The sequence below is a fragment of the Manacus vitellinus genome, unplaced genomic scaffold (genome assembly GCF_001715985.3).
Source record: "Manacus vitellinus isolate BGI_N305 unplaced genomic scaffold, ASM171598v3 scaffold_17_pilon, whole genome shotgun sequence".
Classification (NCBI taxonomy): domain Eukaryota; kingdom Metazoa; phylum Chordata; class Aves; order Passeriformes; family Pipridae; genus Manacus; species Manacus vitellinus.
The window spans coordinates 3,321,802-3,340,756 of NW_021939256.1; the positions used below are offsets into that span (position 1 = coordinate 3,321,802).

The 18,955-nt window shown below is 34.5% G+C and overlaps 1 protein-coding gene across 1 annotated transcript in view; it reads left to right on the top strand.

The window, feature by feature from the left end:
• The window catches only part of LOC103756797 (dynein heavy chain 5, axonemal), a 153,905-nt gene that overhangs the window by 12,250 nt on the left and 122,700 nt on the right, over positions 1-18,955 (top strand). The window contains exons 8-25 of the mRNA XM_025894875.2: positions 94-280; positions 1,456-1,621; positions 1,734-1,827; positions 3,031-3,133; positions 4,496-4,673; positions 6,232-6,351; positions 7,051-7,252; positions 8,642-8,737; positions 9,091-9,264; positions 9,358-9,447; positions 10,158-10,313; positions 11,279-11,418; positions 13,064-13,215; positions 15,293-15,497; positions 16,167-16,254; positions 16,371-16,494; positions 16,612-16,775; positions 17,868-17,960. Of these exons, the coding sequence (XP_025750660.2) occupies positions 94-280; positions 1,456-1,621; positions 1,734-1,827; positions 3,031-3,133; positions 4,496-4,673; positions 6,232-6,351; positions 7,051-7,252; positions 8,642-8,737; positions 9,091-9,264; positions 9,358-9,447; positions 10,158-10,313; positions 11,279-11,418; positions 13,064-13,215; positions 15,293-15,497; positions 16,167-16,254; positions 16,371-16,494; positions 16,612-16,775; positions 17,868-17,960 (2,532 nt within the window). The remainder of the gene's footprint in view (positions 1-93; positions 281-1,455; positions 1,622-1,733; positions 1,828-3,030; positions 3,134-4,495; positions 4,674-6,231; positions 6,352-7,050; positions 7,253-8,641; positions 8,738-9,090; positions 9,265-9,357; positions 9,448-10,157; positions 10,314-11,278; positions 11,419-13,063; positions 13,216-15,292; positions 15,498-16,166; positions 16,255-16,370; positions 16,495-16,611; positions 16,776-17,867; positions 17,961-18,955) is intronic.

The following is an 18,955-nucleotide window of genomic DNA, read 5'->3' on the forward strand; positions in this document are numbered from 1 at the left end:
TCTAATGAAAAATACCTTTTGTGGTCAAAAAACAAAAGAAAGTGTGATCCTCATTTTAATTTTTTTTTTATTCATAAATCATAAAATAATCAGAACTGGGGAGCTGTGAAAGAAGGCTTGAAGAACAGCCAGATACAAGACTTTCTTTATACAGTGGATAAATTTGTGGGTACTTTGTCATCATCAAGACAGAATATAGAAGATAAAATTCAGCTCACAAAAGTGGATATTGATATTTATGTCAGCAACTTACAGAACCCATCTGACTACATAACTGCAGGTGAGTAATTCATACACCAAAGCAAACACAGTGGCGCTGTTTATAAAATAAATGTTACGTCATTAGTAAAAATTTACTTTGAAGAATTAATTCATCTTCCCTGAGCTGTATACATTTTTCTGCTTACTCTTGCCGGGTTTCTGACTACATAATCATAAAATCATCAATCATTTGCCCATCCTTTAATTTGTAGTTCTTAAAGAATTAGGTAATAGCTTCATATATCATGTAAACAGCTGCCTTTGCCCCTCCTAGTTTGCTGGCCAAGTAGTTGCTGAGTGAAACCATCTACTAGTTTGTGTACTGTTCACTTTCTTTAATACTGGAAATACCCTATCCAATATCAAGTCTGACTCTGTGAATAAAAACAGATGTATTTATAAAAAAATGTGTATATACATATATGTTTATGTAAGAAAAAGAGTAGTTATGTCTCTTTCAACAATAGCTTTCCACCATGTTGTATCAATATTTTCAGAGTGAAATAATGCCAAACCAGTCAATACTTTGCAGTCCTTCTCATGCCTACATTAGCCTATGTCATGAGAGCTTCCACAGAACTACTGACCTTAAGATTAGATAATAATGTTGTATAGCTGGACAAGTTCTTTAGATCCATTAAGTAGCACAAGCTCCATTAGTCCTAAATGTAATGCACCAAATGAACTGGAGTCTTGCAGCTGCTAGGGCAGTCTAAAAGATATGCTGACTTAAAAATCTAGTGGTTTTTTATGGCTGTTAATAATTGCATCTGCTATGGGATGCTTTTAATGTGGAATAGACTGCAGTGGCAGAAAGAGAGAAATATAAAGTAAGCCCTTGCTTATGAAATGCAAGCAGAAAAATATACACATAGTTAATGCATTTCTTGGACCTATGAAACATGATTCTCCCCAAACCATAATGCTGTATTTTGTTTTTTTATATGAACTCCCTGTATTTTTAACTATTTCCACTGTAAAGGATATGCAACAGTAGCAGAGTAGATAGATACAAGTTTTATGTGTGCTTGTTGTTACAGTCTTAATCCTTTCCTGTTGTTGGTCAGTGATTCGAATATACTCAGTTTACATAGTCTTAGATTATGTTTTGCGAGAACATTTCACATCTGTAGTTTAAAATTCTGTGTTTATTTCCTGGTGCTTATAAGACTGTCCAATTCTATGATTTTGAAGGCAGTAACACAGAAGTCACTGAGAGACTTGAAGAAGTGATCAGGATTTGGACCAAACAGATCAGACAAGTTTTAGTGGAGAGTGAACAAATAAGAAGAGAAGCTGATGATGTTGGTCCATCTGCAGAACTGGAACACTGGAAGACAAGAATGTCGTCATTTAACAGGTCAAATCTCTGCATTATTTCTCACAGAGTCTTGGGGGAAAAAATGTATTTTTAGAAATAAATGTAAACTTTCATCCCAAAGTGAGTATTAGATGTGTTTCTTTCTTCAAAGCCTTTTAGATGAGATCAAGAGTTCAAGAGTAAAGAAAATTATAAGTATTCTTCAGGCAGCAAGATCAAAGACATTAAAGCAGTGGAAAGAACTGGTAATTGCTACTTTCTAATTTAAGTTTTAAATTATTACAGTACTGTATTTGTAATACACACAGAACTGAACACAATGCTAAAAATAACTTTGAGTGTTTATGCTGGTTTTGTACTGTGGTAAATATCCATTTGTTGGAACATATAACATCAATGATTCTGAAGTTAAATAGATAACTTGAAAAGAAGTCAGTGCTTTTGTAATGTGTCTTTCATTAACATAATAGGTGGAATGGTTGTGCAGAAGTAAAGCAATGCAACAATACAACATCTTTTTGTCTCTCACCAGCTGAACCCTGAGCAGGCCAACTGTAGAGGTGTCTGAAATGTGTTCATCATATTGCATTTAAAATTATTGACAGCTGACTTTTTGTAGCATAACTGCTACTTCAGATAAGTGGATAGCTGTAATGTAAACTTATCAGTCAAAACTGTAGGCAAGTCAGAAAAAATAAGCTGTAGACCACGTACAGTCAATCAAACACTCACCCACACCCACCCTCAAACACCAGAATGCAGATCTTCTAGCACATAAGAAAGTATTCTACTGTTTTGAAAACAGACCAGGAAAACAGTGCTACCTTACTGAGTTTTTGTTTTATTTGCTTACCATATTTGCTGACTTATTTGATAAATGGTATTTGGATCAAAGTGTCTGTACAGAGCAAGTACAACCCAAGGACGATGAGCTGGATTTCTTTCTTCATACAAAATAACCCCCTAAGTACTGAGTAGTTCCACCTGACATGAACAGAAAGATACATGCATTAGCTGTGAACTCATTTTCCCTAACAAGGGTTTATTAAAAAATGTTGGGAAACTCTGGTACATTTCAGGGGTCTTGTCTAAATTCTGTAGAACGGGTACCATGCTGAAACAATTCTACAATTTAAGTTGGATTATCAAAACCACACTAATGTTCTTCCATGAGGAAGGAAAAGCTTTGGGGGTCTGAGTAAGGACTTCTTTTAAACCTCATCCAAAATGTTACTGATTGCCAGGAATATCTTACCAATTTTTGCATGTAAAAGCAGTTATTTCTTATGTAAAAAATAAATTACATAATTGAAAGCACTTTGTGTGAAAAAGCTTGCAAGATGGAATCACAATCTTGTGATAGTGTGCGCCGTAAAAGAGCAAGAACCTATTCAGAAAATTTTCACAGTAATAATTGTATTTCTTTTTTTTCTTTCCCCTCCCTTCAGGATAGTAGTATAACAATTGCTGCCAATGAAGCTAAAGACAATGTGAGATATTTATATACATTGGATAAATTTTTTGGTCCACTTGCCAATGCTTCACCTGTAAGTAGTACTCTAAAGGCATTTAATATAAAATTAGGAAAAGAAGGGAAGGGCTTTTGCTGTTTAAAAAAGATACTTCTGTCAATATTTATCTCATTCTTAGTGATTAGTGGACATCTTAACTTCTTAGGCATTAGTGAACTGAGCTTACAGATTTTGAATTAACCAGAGATAATAATTTTTTTTTCTGTGTAGGAAGTAGTTGTCATTCCAGAAGATAATTGAAGGGCATGAAAAAACTAATCATAAGACTGTTTTTCTGAGCCTGATAATGAGCTGAATTTCCTTTGTGAGTTGGGCCTTACATAGGGCACCTCTTCCTGTCTGCATGCTTCAGTTAGAAGTTATTTGGGATTGTTTTATTGCAAATGTCATAAAGTGATCTTGAGCTGAAATTGGTTGGCTTCCACTTATTTTACAGGCTAAAGCTGTTTCTTTTGCATGTAGCACTGTCATCCTGGTTGATAAAATTTATTTTCATAACCATGTGGGTCTCAGAGTTCATTTTTTTAAGTGAGAACATGAATTTTGAAGATACAGTCACCAGGCAAAATTGTCTAAGTTTACACATTTCAGAACATTGACACATGATCCATCTGATTACAATTTTTCTAAACAATGTTTTCAAAGCTTGAGTACTTTTGAATCCACTGTACTATTTTACACTGCTCTTCTTCTGCAAATATTAATCTACAAACCATATTGGATTCAAATTTTAGATACCATATTTTTGTTATCCTTTTCCAGATCAGTCAATGTCTCTTGTTCTGAGTTCTCAGTGTATCTGGCTTACATGCATTTCTGTGAAATCTTTCTATGGGAGAGAAAACTGTACAGTTCAGTATCCTCACTAAGAGTGAGACTACTGTTGTCTTTCCTCCCCCTTCTGGATTTCTCTTCTGTACAGATATAGGCAAAATGAGCAAAGACCAACTTCTTTCTTGTCCTTCTCTCAACAGGCCTCTCAGTTGGCCTCTCTCAGCAGGCCAACTCTTTTGTAGCAGTGTATGACTTTTCCTCAGGTAGTATGTTCGCCTGCAAAGCAGGCTACAGCACCTTCATATACTGGAGGCCATGGCCAAAAAACCTGCTGTTTTTCCTCTGGAAAATCCCACTCTGGAAAAAGAACTATTCATTTATTGACTACCCTTTTCCCACCTTTTTCTCTTAGTCATAGTGTGGTAAGTCCCCACAAATGAATTGGATGGTCCGGTTCATAATGAGATATCTTCAGGAGCAATGTGTTACAATCAGAAAGATGTTTATCCGCTGACAAACATATTCCCAAAGTGGTCATATTTTTGACTGTGTTAATTTTCAGGAAATTCGAATTGCTGGCTTTCCCATTTTTTCCTGTTGTAGGTAGCAATGATGGAACATATACCCAGTTTAATGAATACCATCTGTATGATTTACTGTACATCATCCTACTACAACACATCAGAGCGCATGACGTCTCTTTTTCTTAAAATCACAAATCAAATGATTAACACATGCAAGATGTATCTATGTGAAGGTGTTTCAAAAATCTGGGATCTGGACAGGTGATAGAATTTTAATTTCATCTTCTTTTGTTGACACTAGAAGTAAAATTACAGATTAGTCATCAAGATTATTAATAGGTAAATTTAAGTTGCCCTTTGTCCTCCTACCAGGCACTGATTCCCATGTTGACTGTAAGCTTGTAACTACTAATTTGGTGTAGAATTAAGTACTCTGCAAGAACAAATTTACTATGTGTTGTGAAAAAAGCCTGTTATTGAAAACCATGTAATGTATACTCGTATACAGCACTTGATATATTGTCCCCATGGACAAAACACACTTAAGAACTGTGAGCTAACATTCTTCATTAAAAAACTACAAGGACAGACTGACAAACTTCCATCTAAGATTTATATTTTGCTGTTAGTGGACAGGAAAGTCAGTTTGAGGAAGGGGACAATATATATCAGGACCAGAATCACAACTCAGTTGTACTCTGGAGCAAGGTATGTGGGTGATAAGATGGGACTCAGACTTGTATTTTCTGAGTATTCTGGGGAGAATGCTGTATGTGGAGTATAAGTGGTGCTAATGAAGCATCTTAAATTAAAAAAGCTAGATTTACTGTAAGTTTGCTAGTTAGACATACCTAAGACTAATTTTTTTCTTCTTTTCTATTGTTCTTAGTACAGCTGTTAGTATAACAGTAGTCTATGGTTTTCAGTAAATGTTAGGCACTATACAGAAAATGAACCAAAAGTTTGCTCCAAGGAGCTTGCAATCTAAAACTTAAGCAGAGCTTGCAATCTAAAATGTAAACAGAGCTTGCAATCTGAAATGTAGGAATTAAATAGTGAAATGGTGGGAAGAAAGAGGGATGGAGAAAAAGCAGCAATCATGCAGTGTTGGTCAGCTGGACTGACAGTGTTTTCAGCACAGTTGTTGATGACCTTGAATTTTTTGTAGGCATCACTGCCAGGAGAAATAAAGGCAGCATTTCAAAGAAGGCATGAGTTAGCTGCTCTATGGCTACTTGTCCAAGTGCTTCATTCAGCATAAATTGAAGCACAGAGGTGTTTCTATGAAAGTTATCCATTGGGTGGTGAATGCTGATGTCACTGGCAGAACAAATTTATCTGAATGATGAGTGTATAAGATGTAAATAAGTTCTTCCTGGTGTATCTTTTTAAAGAAACAAAGCTTTCCTCAAGCTTACTGTAGTCCAGAAAAATACTTTCACAGTCTCCTTAGAAAAATACCAAAGAAACAAGCAAAGGAAAACCTATCAGCAATATTCAATGCAGAAGATGAGAAATGACCAAACTGCAGGCATTCAATAGCCAGCATTAAGCTGGTATAAATCCTTTCTGGACTATGCTGTGGACTATGTGGTTTGATGACAACATAACCTAAACTAAAAATATCCGATCTAGATAACAGATTTAAGCCAAAAGCTTTTCATGTAAAGATCGTACTTTGAATGTTTTTCACATAATGTATAATTTTGTGTTTTTATTTTGCAAAGTTGCATATCTGACTGAAATGTTTTATTTTTTTTAATATTCTTTTGAAGACACCCTTAGGATGATTCTCTGTCTTCTGTGCTTTCTTCCTCAGGCAAGAATTGCTAAAAAGGATACAACAATGCATTTCCCTCAAAGAACAGTACCAAACATCCTTTCAGAAAATTAGGAAAGAACTAAAGGAAAATCCAAATGACAGGCAATTTGATTTCAGGTAAATAATTCACTTTAATATGGAATCATATTGGTGTATACAATTTATAAATGAGGTGGCATATTTTCTGCTGACTAACAGAAAGTCTAAATTCTCAATTAAAATCAAGAGTTTATTATAATCAGAACATGACCTTACATAGGCTTTTTTTATTCTATTCAGGAAGAAACTAGTGACAGGTTTTTGCCAGTCTCTTGTTGATTCAAGAGCTGTCCAAGAGGACTTCAGGGGAATTTAAGCATGTTTTAATTTAATACAAGTGGATATGTATGGTCTGAAATACCAACAAATTTGAGTCATGAATATAAGTAAAAACACTCTAAGGGAATTTAGTCAGCTTTGGGCTGGGTTGTCTATCACAATGCCAAGGGGAGTTTTACCTATATTGGTACTTAAAGCATGAGGCATTTCTTAGTGTTATATGTTCACATTTTGATCTCCTGTAAATGTCTTACTTGAAAGAATAACTCCTGTGAAATGTGGTAAAGCTTTTAACTGACATATATAAGGATTAAACATTTTCTAGTTTATGTCCATTAGTTTAAAATTATTTTTACTTGGTTTGTAATTATTAGAGCACGAGGGTTTTTTTGGTGTGAAACTTGATGGCAGTTCTGGTAGAATATATGTGGATTAAATAGAAAAAATCTGTTGCAAAGAGATTTGCATTACAATTCTTCTCTTGCTTTGTTATTTTAGTGAAAACTATATATTTGGAAAATTTGATGCCTTCTGTAAACGTTTGGAGAAGATTTCACATATGAGCAATATTATGGAAAGCCTTTTAGAGCTCCATCATATAAAAATAGAAGGTATTGAAGAGATCACTACTCATTACCAGAGCATTGCTACAAATACCAAATCCAAAGAGTATGATGTTCTGGATCACAGAAAAAAAGAGGTACATATATTTGGCGCTTGTGTGATAATCTCTCCCTTAACTCTGTGCTTCTCACTGGAACTATGCAAAAAATGTTAAATATTGTAACAATGCATATATTATTTTGCTGTAACAATAATACTAATACTTTTGTATCTTTTAACACAATTTAAAAGTGTTAGGGTAGATTTGGGGTTTATTTCAAATTTTTCTGTGTGACGGGTAATGCTACTAACGAGTTTTCCTAAACTTGATTGTTTTGAGATGCATAGTGAAAACTAATTCAGGCATGTCAACACATTAAATACAGTTTATCTAATTGTAAGAGTTCCTTAGTGTTATTAAAAATACTTAGTGGAATAGTAATGGAGTATTATAGTGAAGTTAGTAAAGGCACATAGTTGCACATTTTAGGTGGAGAAGAGAATCATATCACTCCCAGTGCTGAACAGAATGATAAAAACTAAAGTGGCTTTTCAAATGCTTCAGTCTCATGTTTTAATACATTCTGTACATTCTGGAATTGAGCTGCTTTTTTTTTTTGACCTATAGCCTGCTTATTTTGCAGGATTAATAGTCTAACAAAAGTAATTCTAGAAATGTTGACTTACTCTCCTGCCTTCCTGAACTATAGCTTTCAACTGTCATTAACTTTCCTTTAAATGTTTAAGTCTGAAGTACCTTTGGCTTTCTTCTAACTGGCTGATGGCTTGTGTTTCTCTGGCTTGTGTTTGTTGATGTGTCATGTTGGCCTGTGTTACTTGCTCTATGGCTCTTTTCTGAAAGAGTGCATTTACTGTTAACTGGAATTTGGAGGTGTTAAAAACCAGTATGGCTTTACAGGTAAATAGACTGTGTTCCCAAGTGCTCTCTTTGAGGGGAAGTTTGCATTGAACTCTTTTTGTAGGCCATCAGTATTTAAGACTTTTAAGAAAAAAATATTACAGGTGAATATCCAAATTACTTCTAGTTAGGAGCTGTGAAATTTGGTAATAACCTCCCTTAGTCTGTAAGGTGCTCTAGAGAGCCTGCCACTTTGCTCAACTTTGGTGGGTTTCATACCTGGACAGTGAGCTGAGTACTCTCCTATGGCAGTACTGGGAGTAGCTAGTGAGTGTGTTCTGTTATCTCTGGTTAGATTACGAGATTTCCTCCTCCTGTTCGTGTTCCTCTGTGCTCCTTTGTGTTCATGAAGATGAGATTTCAATCATTTAACCTAACACTGCTTATATTTATTTGCTTTGCTTAGAATGTAAATACCTTCGTTGATGATGTTCCTGTTCTTTTTAATTCAGTTCTGAACACGTGCACTGGGCAGATAAAGCAAATTCCCCAAAAGCTACAGGGAAAGGATTTTATACAGGGAAAGGCAGCACTATAGATGATTTTTTTCTTTTGCTTTTATTCTAGTTTGAAAAAGATTACCTTGAATTTAAGAACCAAATTGCAGCATTGTATGAATCCATACAAGAATTTGTGGATTCGTGGTTTGAGAAGACTGTAACTGTAAGTGATGTTACAAATGCAAGCCCCTTGTTCTGGTGCTTAGAAAGGCTGAGTACCCATAGCTCCTACTGAACTCCTTCATTGCTACCGATGTTTTGTACTGTGCTGGTGGCTGAGATAATTTTGGAGGACATCAAACCTATTACAAATGTTCTAAAATTTGCTTGCAGAAGTACTGGAAAATAATGTTCATTCTTACTTGGTGTCAGGCTTATGTTCCCCCTTTCCCCTATATTTTTAAGTTTATTTTTACGAATTTACATAGCATATTCTAAATCATTAAAATAGTTTATGAACAATGGCTTTCTGAACTGTTAACATCTTTACAGTAAGTTCTCCATTTTCCTTTTTAGACTGAACAGATGCTGGTACTTCTGATGAAGCTTGAGCAAATAGGAGAAATTAATATTGATCTTAATGAGAAGTATACCATTGTCCTTCAGCAGTACAGCCAAGACTTGGAGTTTATTCAAGAGCTCTACCAGAAGGAAAAGGAAAATCCACCTATACCACGTAATATACCACCAGTAAGAATGAAAGAAATGAGAGAGAAAAATTACTTTACTTCTTGACTGTTTTTAAGTTAATGAAAATATAACCTCCTATTTTCTGTGTTTTAGGTAACAGGGAAGATTATGTGGGCTCAGCAGTTATTCAGAAAAATTGACCATCCAATGACATTCCTTAAAAAGAAAACCACACTTTTGAAGGTTGGAAATTAGCAGAGGAGCCTTTATGCTAAGCTTTCAAGGATGTTATTAACAAACACATGATTTATTTTTATACTCCTGCACTCACTTTTCTAGAAGCTTGTATCCAAACTCATCCAACAGGAGGGATAGGTGTTAGCATTTGCTCCAGGTTTTGAATTCCTTTTTGCAGCATTATTATTCTATGGCTCAAGACAGTGGCTTCCCTCAAAACATGAGGCTGATGACTCAGACCAGTGTTTCTGTCCCTTCTGGGATTTGACTCATGTTAATTGTGGTAGTAGCACTGTTGGCTGTGTACCTAAGCTTAGAGCCTTCTGTCTGATGTGCTCTGTATTGAAGAGGGCCTCAAACACTAGCCACAGTTCATGAAAGAATATAATTTGTGTAGCTTTCTCAACGGGCCATCAATACCTTGTATAGGCCATGGTAACAGAGTTTGTCTAATGGGCAAGACTGGGAGGAAAAATCAGGAAAAGAGCTATGCTGGTTAGAGCAGTTGAATACTTTTTAATAACTGAATTGCTAAATATATTGCTATGTTCCTGCGTCCTACCTTGTCTCTAAAATAGCATAATTTAGAGTTTTCTATTACTGTTTCATTTTCCTAGGACTGGAGAGAGAAAGCCTAGTGGAGGGACTTTCTCCTATGTTAAACTCGTTAAATTGTTTGAGTGATGTATGCTTTTTATTTTTCCCATAAATTGCAGACACTGGAAATGAAAAAGGTTGTTAAGAATTACAATAAAATGGCTGCAGTTCTTTTGGAATTCGAACTTATTTATTATAGGTCTTGGTGTAGATTTGCTGACCAAGCTAGAAATGCTCTGTGTGCTTCCTTACTTGCCAGGCACCCAGAAACTAAGGTAAATATGATTTATTCTTTGTATTACTGTTACATGATTTAATATTACAAATGCTACTTTAATAATATCATAGATAGGCAAGAAGGCATTAAAATAACCTTAACAGGGTTAAAAAATGAACAACTTGAATTGGAATATTGGAATATTTTTTCCTTGTTGTTTCATCATGTCTCTTCTTCATAAGGCTTCTGCCTTATTCAAGGTATAACAGAGGCAGTAGCTAGGAAATACATATCTACTATTAACTTATCTACATCTTTTAAGATATTGTTTCCTGGTTTATTTTTCTGTGCTAACCAAAACTTTAGTCAAGGAAGGAAGTTTTTATTACATCATGGTCTTTTCTGTAGTGATCAATATCACTGTGTTGGATATATTACAATAATTCATTAATTTGCTTTCAAAACTGATTGCTGAGACAGAAAATCTTACCATTCTTACTTCACAGGTTATTTTTTCTGCTGTAATGCACAGAAATTATGATACAAATGTGGCATTTTTTGTACTAATGATTCCATAATGGACAAGTAGAACCTCGTTTTCAAATTTATGTAGCAACTTAATTACATTTAGTGCCCCCAAAAACATAGAGATTAACCTTCACAGTATCTTCCCCTAGTTACCATGGGAGAAAGTGAGATAAAAAGGCAAAGTAGCTTCCACAGAATGTAGCTGCAGAACTAGAATTAAACTTGGGAAATCACTAGAGCCAAGTGTTTAAGGCACAGTGAAGGTCTCACAAAGAATTGAAATCAGAGTAAGATATTGGTTGATTAACACTTTGGGAAACCTGTATATTTGTAGAGGAGGTTGAGGATCTGCATAGAAACATGGGTATCCATTTAAAAAATCTTCTTCAGTCATGTACGTCTTTTTATATGATCCAGTTATATCACACTACATGTAACTACCAAACTGGTCTTATTTTGTATTTCTTTTTTTTCCCCTTGTACTACTACATGAAGGAATTATTTGTAAACTTAGATCCAATGCTCCTGGAAGTACTTTGTGAGACAAAATACCTGAAAAAAATGCATTTTGAAGTTCCAGATGTTGTCCTTGTCTTGTGTGCAGGTGAAGAACAGATTAAAAGACGTCAAATGGAGTAAGTGAACACTTTTCGGGTTTGTTTCTCATCTGCAAATCCCTACCTTTGAGTCGGTTGCATATGTTGCTTTTGATTTATTGTGATTTTCCTCTTTGATGGAGTTTAATTGAATTTTAATTGCTTTTCCCTGCATTTCCATATTAATACTGTTAAAATGCAGTTGTTCCTATTTACACACGTATCTCATTACCAGAAATGCCTACATGTTTTTGTTTTGTTACTTCAGGAGCTGCTCTGTAAGTGCAGCTCCTAGGTACCTCTAAGGCATCTAAGCACTGTAACATAGGGATTACACTCCAAAATATTACAGTTAACATCAAAAGCTTTTTTTTTCTGTTGGAAATACAAGCTGGAATTTTCCACTTGATTACATCACAATTCCAACATTTATATAGCTAATACATCACCTCACTTATAACATGCTCTCTCTCTCCTGTTGAATATCTAAAATCACTTTTGTTGATTTTAAATAATGTCTTTCTGTTTCTTCTAACAGTCCAAATCCCTGCTGCAAGACTTGTTTTCATTCTCAGGGATCCTGATTGTTAATCACTAACTTTCTAAGCAAGGATGAGCAGTCTTTAAAAAGCAATGCTTTGTGAGGAGCATTTCTAAATAGAATTGGACAAAAAGGGACAAAGTTCAAAGAGTTTCATAAACACTTCAATTCAACCCCTCCTCCCTTTTTCTATTGTTAAAATTTTTAGTCTTTCACTCTTACAATGTGACATTTTTCAGGGATTTTCTGTGGAGTGTTTAAGGACAAACTAACCATGAATTTTTAATGTGCAAGGCAAACTCTGTGTTTCAGACCTGCAAAAAGCAACAGCCCCAACTTTTTCCATCCAACAGGAAAAAAAACTACAGAAAATGTTTGCAGTAAAAAGAGAACCCCAAATTTGCCTTTGACTTAAAAAAAGACTTCAGACTTACTCCCCAAGCAAAGAAGAAATATTCAGAGGCTGTAGATTTTTAATTAACATCATCTGAAAAACAGTGCTGGGTATATTGCGAATGAGCTATCTCAGTATACGGTTTGTGACAATGTTGTCTACAGTCATCATTTTAATCTGGCATAGAACACAACTATTGCGGTTTCTTTGCAGCAGTTCTTGTAAGGAACCCACTATATATCTGACCTTTGAGCTATATTTGCTTCTAATTCTTGTTTATGCAGCTTCTTTGTGTAGCTCCATTTTCATGGAACTATACTGGTAAACCTTTATTCAGAATTTGGCCTCTTTTTCTTTGGGATTTGGTATTCTTCGTGGTTTGGATCTAGGTTTCCCTATAAGCAGCATCATTTCATGCCATGTCTTGTTAGATAGGAAGAAGGAAACAAAAATGCCATGTTTTCAGTTTTCTGTTTCTTTTTCTTTTTTTTTTTAGTTATAATTAATTTTTCTTGGAAGAGAAATTGTCTAAGTTGATCACAGTCACTTTACTGGAGACATTTATTTCTCCAGTCTGGTTCTGATGTTGGTAAGGAGAAAGAGGCTTAGTTCGAGCTAGGAAGAGCTGGAAAGAGTTCTTGTTTTTAAGACGGGATCAGAACTTGCAAATCTTATTAAAAGGAGTCCAAACTTCTGCATGTTTCAAATATATAAGTAAAGCACATTATAAAGATGATCATGTCTTTCAGACTCCAGAATCTGTTGATCAGTTACAAAGAATGTCTGAATGGGATTCCTGTTATGCTGAAACCACTGATGAAGCCATTTATAGGACAAGTTGAGGATGCCCTGACTCCGGGCCTGACGCAGCTGTCATGGACTTCTTTGAACATCAATAAATGTATGTAGCAGGAGAGGAAGTGGTGAATTGTTGATAGTGTTAGGTACCTGAATTCTGTTTTTATTTTTCTGGGAAAAATATGTTTGTGGACTGATCACTTCAGGTAGATAATTTTAGCCCAACTGCTACAAGAATGTGAGACGAGAGAATGGCTATGGGTGTTTTAATAATATCTCTTATATTTTCTATAAAAAAAATCTCCGTGACTTATGCCAAACATCCCAGAAGTGACATGTCTGAAATCAAGGTTGGAGATTTCTGCCCAAATGGTAATTTTTTTCCAAGAAAACATTTTTTGTTTTGCTCAATGCCTATATTGAGCTTTTTCCACACAGCCAATAAGATACAACATTATCACTATCAAATACTACATAAAATTGATTAACTGTTGTAAAAGTGTCATTGAAATGGGCATATGTAAAACCATCAGCAAGACTTTTATATTGCAGTTTTGTGAGAAAACAATAACTCATGCTTGTAAATCAGTTTTCGGTTGAAGTTGATTGATGTTAGGCTTTCACTTGTTTTCTTCAAAATGAAAAGCAGCAAGATAAACAGGAACAGATATGGCCTCAATCTGAAAGTGAAATGGGCACAGGTTTGTGCAGCTGTTCATTTGTGACTCTGCCATGTGGCACTGGTGCACAGGGCTCTGACCTGGTCAGCTTCAAGCTTTACTTGACCGTTGCCTGACCAGAGCACAAAAACCCAATGGCAAGTGGTTTTTATATTTCTTTTTAGCTCTAAAGTGAGTTTTTGTCCTTGGTTTGCATAGTTTAGTAACACATCAAAAGGAAGTTCTTTACAATATTATTTATTTTTTTATTCATTTAGATACTCACTGCCATATGTTAAGTATCTGAATAACTATAATTCAGGTTGTAATGGTTCTTTGTTTCACCATTTGTCCTAGTGGAAACTGGTCCTTTTTTTAACAAGTTAGGGGTTATGTAGCAAGAGTATCTGGGCTGTTTCCTGCTGCTACATCTAAAAGGGAATTCTTTTCTTGAGTGTGCGCACCATATATTTTTGAAGATGTGCAATGTCTAACATGCCCAAATGTATGTTGGACACTTACAAAGTAGCAATTCATTCAGTGTACAAAATAACTGCCTACTGCCAGCAGTGTGCAGAACTCACTGAGCATGAGCTTGAAATTTCATCCAGAAGTATAGGGGCTCATAATTGCCTTGTAGACTAAAACTGAGGAGATAAGGCAGACAAATGGTTTTAGGATTACTTCATTTATATATATAAAAAAATCTAGGGCATTTGTTGGATTATTTGTCAATTTTAGTAAATAAAAAAGACAAGTTCCATCATTAACTTCTTAATAGTAATAAATGAGGTTTTCCACTTAAAGCATCAGTAGTTGGACACCATTCTCACACTGCTGTGCCTTAGATGCCATAGTGATTTCTTTCTACATACAGTAGAAATATATATATGGTGCTATATGGTAATAAAAGAGACAAAGGGTGTCAGGTGACATATTTCTCTCTATTTTGTAGTGAAAGAATGAAAGGGAAAGAATTTTTCCAGCCTATTCAGAAACAATTGTTTCTACCTTTAACTTAATAAACACATCTCTTAAACCATTTAGTTTATCTCTTTCCAAAATAAGCTAAGTCATTCCTATGAAAGAAGAAATCTAGTGGTTTAACAAGGTTGCATTCTTGCCTGGGGTAATTTTAGCAATTTAATTTAGAAGTGAATTACAATTTTAAAAGTACCACATTTTGCTGTGTGTGTATGTATGTAGGAGGACCAAAATAATTTTGGACACTGGTATTCTTTCTGTTTTACATTAAATTTTGTTGATCCTTTTCACTACAAGGTTAATACCAAAAAGAAGAGATAGTTTGAAGGACGTTCTATTTGTTATAAAATGGTATAATTTAAAGATTCAAAAGTAGAGCAAGTCCATCATGTTTCTGTTTCAGGCCTTTATTGCATATTTCTTTGCCATTAAATCTTCATTTTATTGTAATAACTGGAGGGATGGGGGTGGGGGTGGGAAGAGGAGATGAGATCTGTCTTTTGCATTATTTGTTTTCATTTTGTTGTCCTTGCTTAGTTATTCAGAATGTTTATAGTACCCTGAGGGAGTTGGACTACGTAGTCAAAGAAGCGGCTGATACCCTGGAATGCAGAATTGAAAGAATTCTGGAGGACATGTCGAACACTGCTCTGATAATTTTGCCAGAAGATAAACCCATAGATGCGATCTCTTTCCTGGAACAGATAGAAAAGCTTGCTATCTCTTCTTGCAAACTGTCTCAGTAGGTTTATTAATTGCACAGATTTGAAGGCCATTTTTCTGAGGGTTTATTTACGTATTACTTTTCTATGCATACAAACTTCTCTTTTAAAATGTTATTATAACAGAGTTTTTGTTTAAAGCAAAATTATATTCTTAGAATGCAAGGGAGAAACTCCAAAGTATCTTGGACACGGCAATTGTGAAATAGCATCTGTAGTGTTTAGCATTTCTTCTTATGGCATTCTAATCAGTAGCAAAAAAAATGAAGACAGATAAGACTTGAAATCTCATTCACGTGTTAATTGCTTTGAAATTTCTCCACATGTTACTTGCTTGTTTCTTAATGCTTCTTCTTTTATTTTACTAATTCTGATTTCACAGATTATCTTACTGCATCATCATGATAAGCCTGTTTTATTAACTATTGCTGGAAAAAGCTTTTTTTTAATTATTGTGAAGTCTAGTTGAATCAGATGTAAGAGAGTCTGACAGAGTCTGACAAATGGGTTTCTTGTCAGTCTGCATACTTTAATATCTTAAAATCTCTATATGCCCTAGCAATAGGAACAAACTGAAAAGCATCAAAAGGGCATTTCCGTGCACATAATATTCTTCACAGTGCAATGAAACTGGAGATGTGTGCCTTACATTTGATTTCCTGTGAGTGACTGTAAGGTTGTTTTTGTAGACAGAGTCAGCAAGTGGAATGCTCTGTGTATGAACTTGTAGATAATCTTAAACACAGGCTGAAAGCAGATGCCGGAAGAACTCTGGAGGTAAGAACTCTACAGTGTAAAAAGTAACCTTTTATAACCTAGTCAGATATTTGATATTTCATTTATATGCTGGGTAATATGATTGTTTTCCTAAGAATTTCCCTTTCACTTCTCAGGATTCGTATGCCTGTACACATCTTGACATCAAACAGAAAACGCGCTGCCAAGAATGCCTGCCCTGTGCTTGCTATAATCTAGTGGGACAGCTTTGTCAGAAGAATACTGACTCTTTGGTCAGATGTGAGTCTGTCTTTTTCAGATATGTTTAATTTTTTTAACAAAACTTTGAGATTTTTTCCCCCAAAACTTATTGTGGTAAAAAAAAATAACTTCACTTAAATATTAAATTTTTTTTAGGCATGAAGATTTCTTTAGAGTCCTTAAGACATCGATTGCATGTTATTGACTCTAGGTATCAGATGACTAAGGTTGTAGAGACACAGAAGGTTCCTTTGTTCAAAGCTGAAATTCAACTGGCTTTTCCAAATATTGTCTTGAAACCAAGTCTTGAAGATATTCAGGTAACAAAATAGTTGCACATCTGAGTCATTTGTGATAAAACATGTATAAATGCATTGTTTTAAAGCAATATTTACAAGTTTAATCTGGTATAAGAACTAAAAGGAAGGGGGGAAAGATAAAAAGTCACTTGAGTTCATGACAACACTGGATGCTAAGCACACGAAGCCAGGGATCATGTTTGATATGCAGGCCATTAGAAGGAACTGTTTTTCTGAAAGCTCAGTAACTCAGTAATTTACAAACCTCTACTTAGAGGCAAACATTTCAAAATGAATGCAAAAATAAAAATGAATGCCATCAATGCAACCTGATTGATTTCCTAGTCTCCTCAAACTTTTTCAGAATATAAAATCAGTTTAAAGTGTGATTCATAAGTCAGCATTCAGAAGTAGTAAAATGTAAAGAAAAATATTACCTGCCTGAAGCCCTAAACTGTGAAAAAATTTGAACACTCTTTTGAATTTATACTAATTCAGCAAAATTCTTACACATATACTTGCAATGTCCAGTGATGTCTGAAATTATTCACAGAGTTCTTCATGGTGTTGATTTGTGGACTTTTCATTTAGCATGATGACTGTCAAAATCAGTATTTGAATTATTTCTCAGATTTCATTTGCAGCCTTCATGGTGGTGTCAGTAAGAAATCAACCACAAAGTGTGATTTTAAAATGCCAGAGATAGAAGAAATTATACAATAATTTATATAGCTGCCTGTAGAGATTATAGACTATACCATCACAAATTCAGACAAACGTATCCAGACATTCTGACGTGAATGTGAAAACTATTATTCATAGTAAATAACTATGTTTATAACCAGTTTAAGGGGAAATAGTGCTATAAGTTATGATCCCCAATGATCATGATTACTGTTCGTAAAGGTCTCTTATGTTCTTATTTGAGAACCACATAAACTTGAAAGGACTGTGATAAAACTTTATGGAGTACTCTTTCCCCTTACAAAATGTATTTTGAGTGATCCTACTTCATGCTTATTAGACTATTTCCTGTAAAGATAGAGGTATAATTTTTAAATTTTGGCATCATAATATCTCCTAGTGCTCAAGGGGAATGTTTTACCTTTTCAGAGTGCTGTAAACAAAGCAGTAAATACCATATTATCAATAGCCAAAGATATTCCCTTGTGGAAATTTGCTTACTTACATCATAAACAGCAACAGGTGAGTATTTTATTTTGATTATTTAAAAAATTTGGTATTTTAATTAACATTTCTTAAGATTATATTCTGTACCAATACTTGACTTGTTACCTGGTGGATATTCCTGGTTTTTAATCTCTATACCAAGACATTAAACATAAGAGTGATAATTCATAAGCCTTATGTTTGGTGGTTTCTAAAATTAAAATCAAAAGTTACTTTAAAAAAATATTTTAAATATACTGTTCAAGTATGATGATGATAGCATAGAACCATTATCTATGTGTACTATGTGTACTACTAGCTGAATATAAATTATCAGTCTTTCCAGGCAAAAATTATATTTTAAGTTAAACTTTCAGTCTTCATATGGTACCTATAATGCTACAGTAATTATTTTTATATAAATATTTTAGCTGGCGTCAAAATTAGCACTAAAACCTTGGAAAGGTCTGAGGTCTCGATAGAAACTGAAATTTGTTGTAGTACAAAAATGCACAGTAATGGTAATCATATAGCCTTAATTGTCTCATCTGGTAATGCAATATACATCTATGCAGATCTGTGCTAAGAATTATGTTTGTAAAAATATTTTCCTATTTTGTCTACCTGACATGAAAAATGGATCAGCTCATTTCAATGGAAAAAAACATTCAAGTCCTCCAAATAAATAAATAAATAAATAAATAAATAAATAAATAAAAGAACTAGGAGAGAGTGGACTGAACTCAGTTTTACCAAGCAGAATTGTTTACTTATTTCCAAGCAGCCAACCCTCCACTGCCTCCAAGACTTTTTAAGAATGGGTATAGATTATAATTCTACAGTAAAGAAAACAGGAATGGGTATAGACTGTAATTCTACACTAAAGAAAGCAGGAAGATGTAAGAGTTGTGCAGAAGGAGAAAACAACACAACTGTACTTGTATAAGGCACATATTTGACTGATGTAATTCAGAGATGATTAATATAGAGCTCTGCATGACAATTTTTTATGAAATGAACATTAACACTAG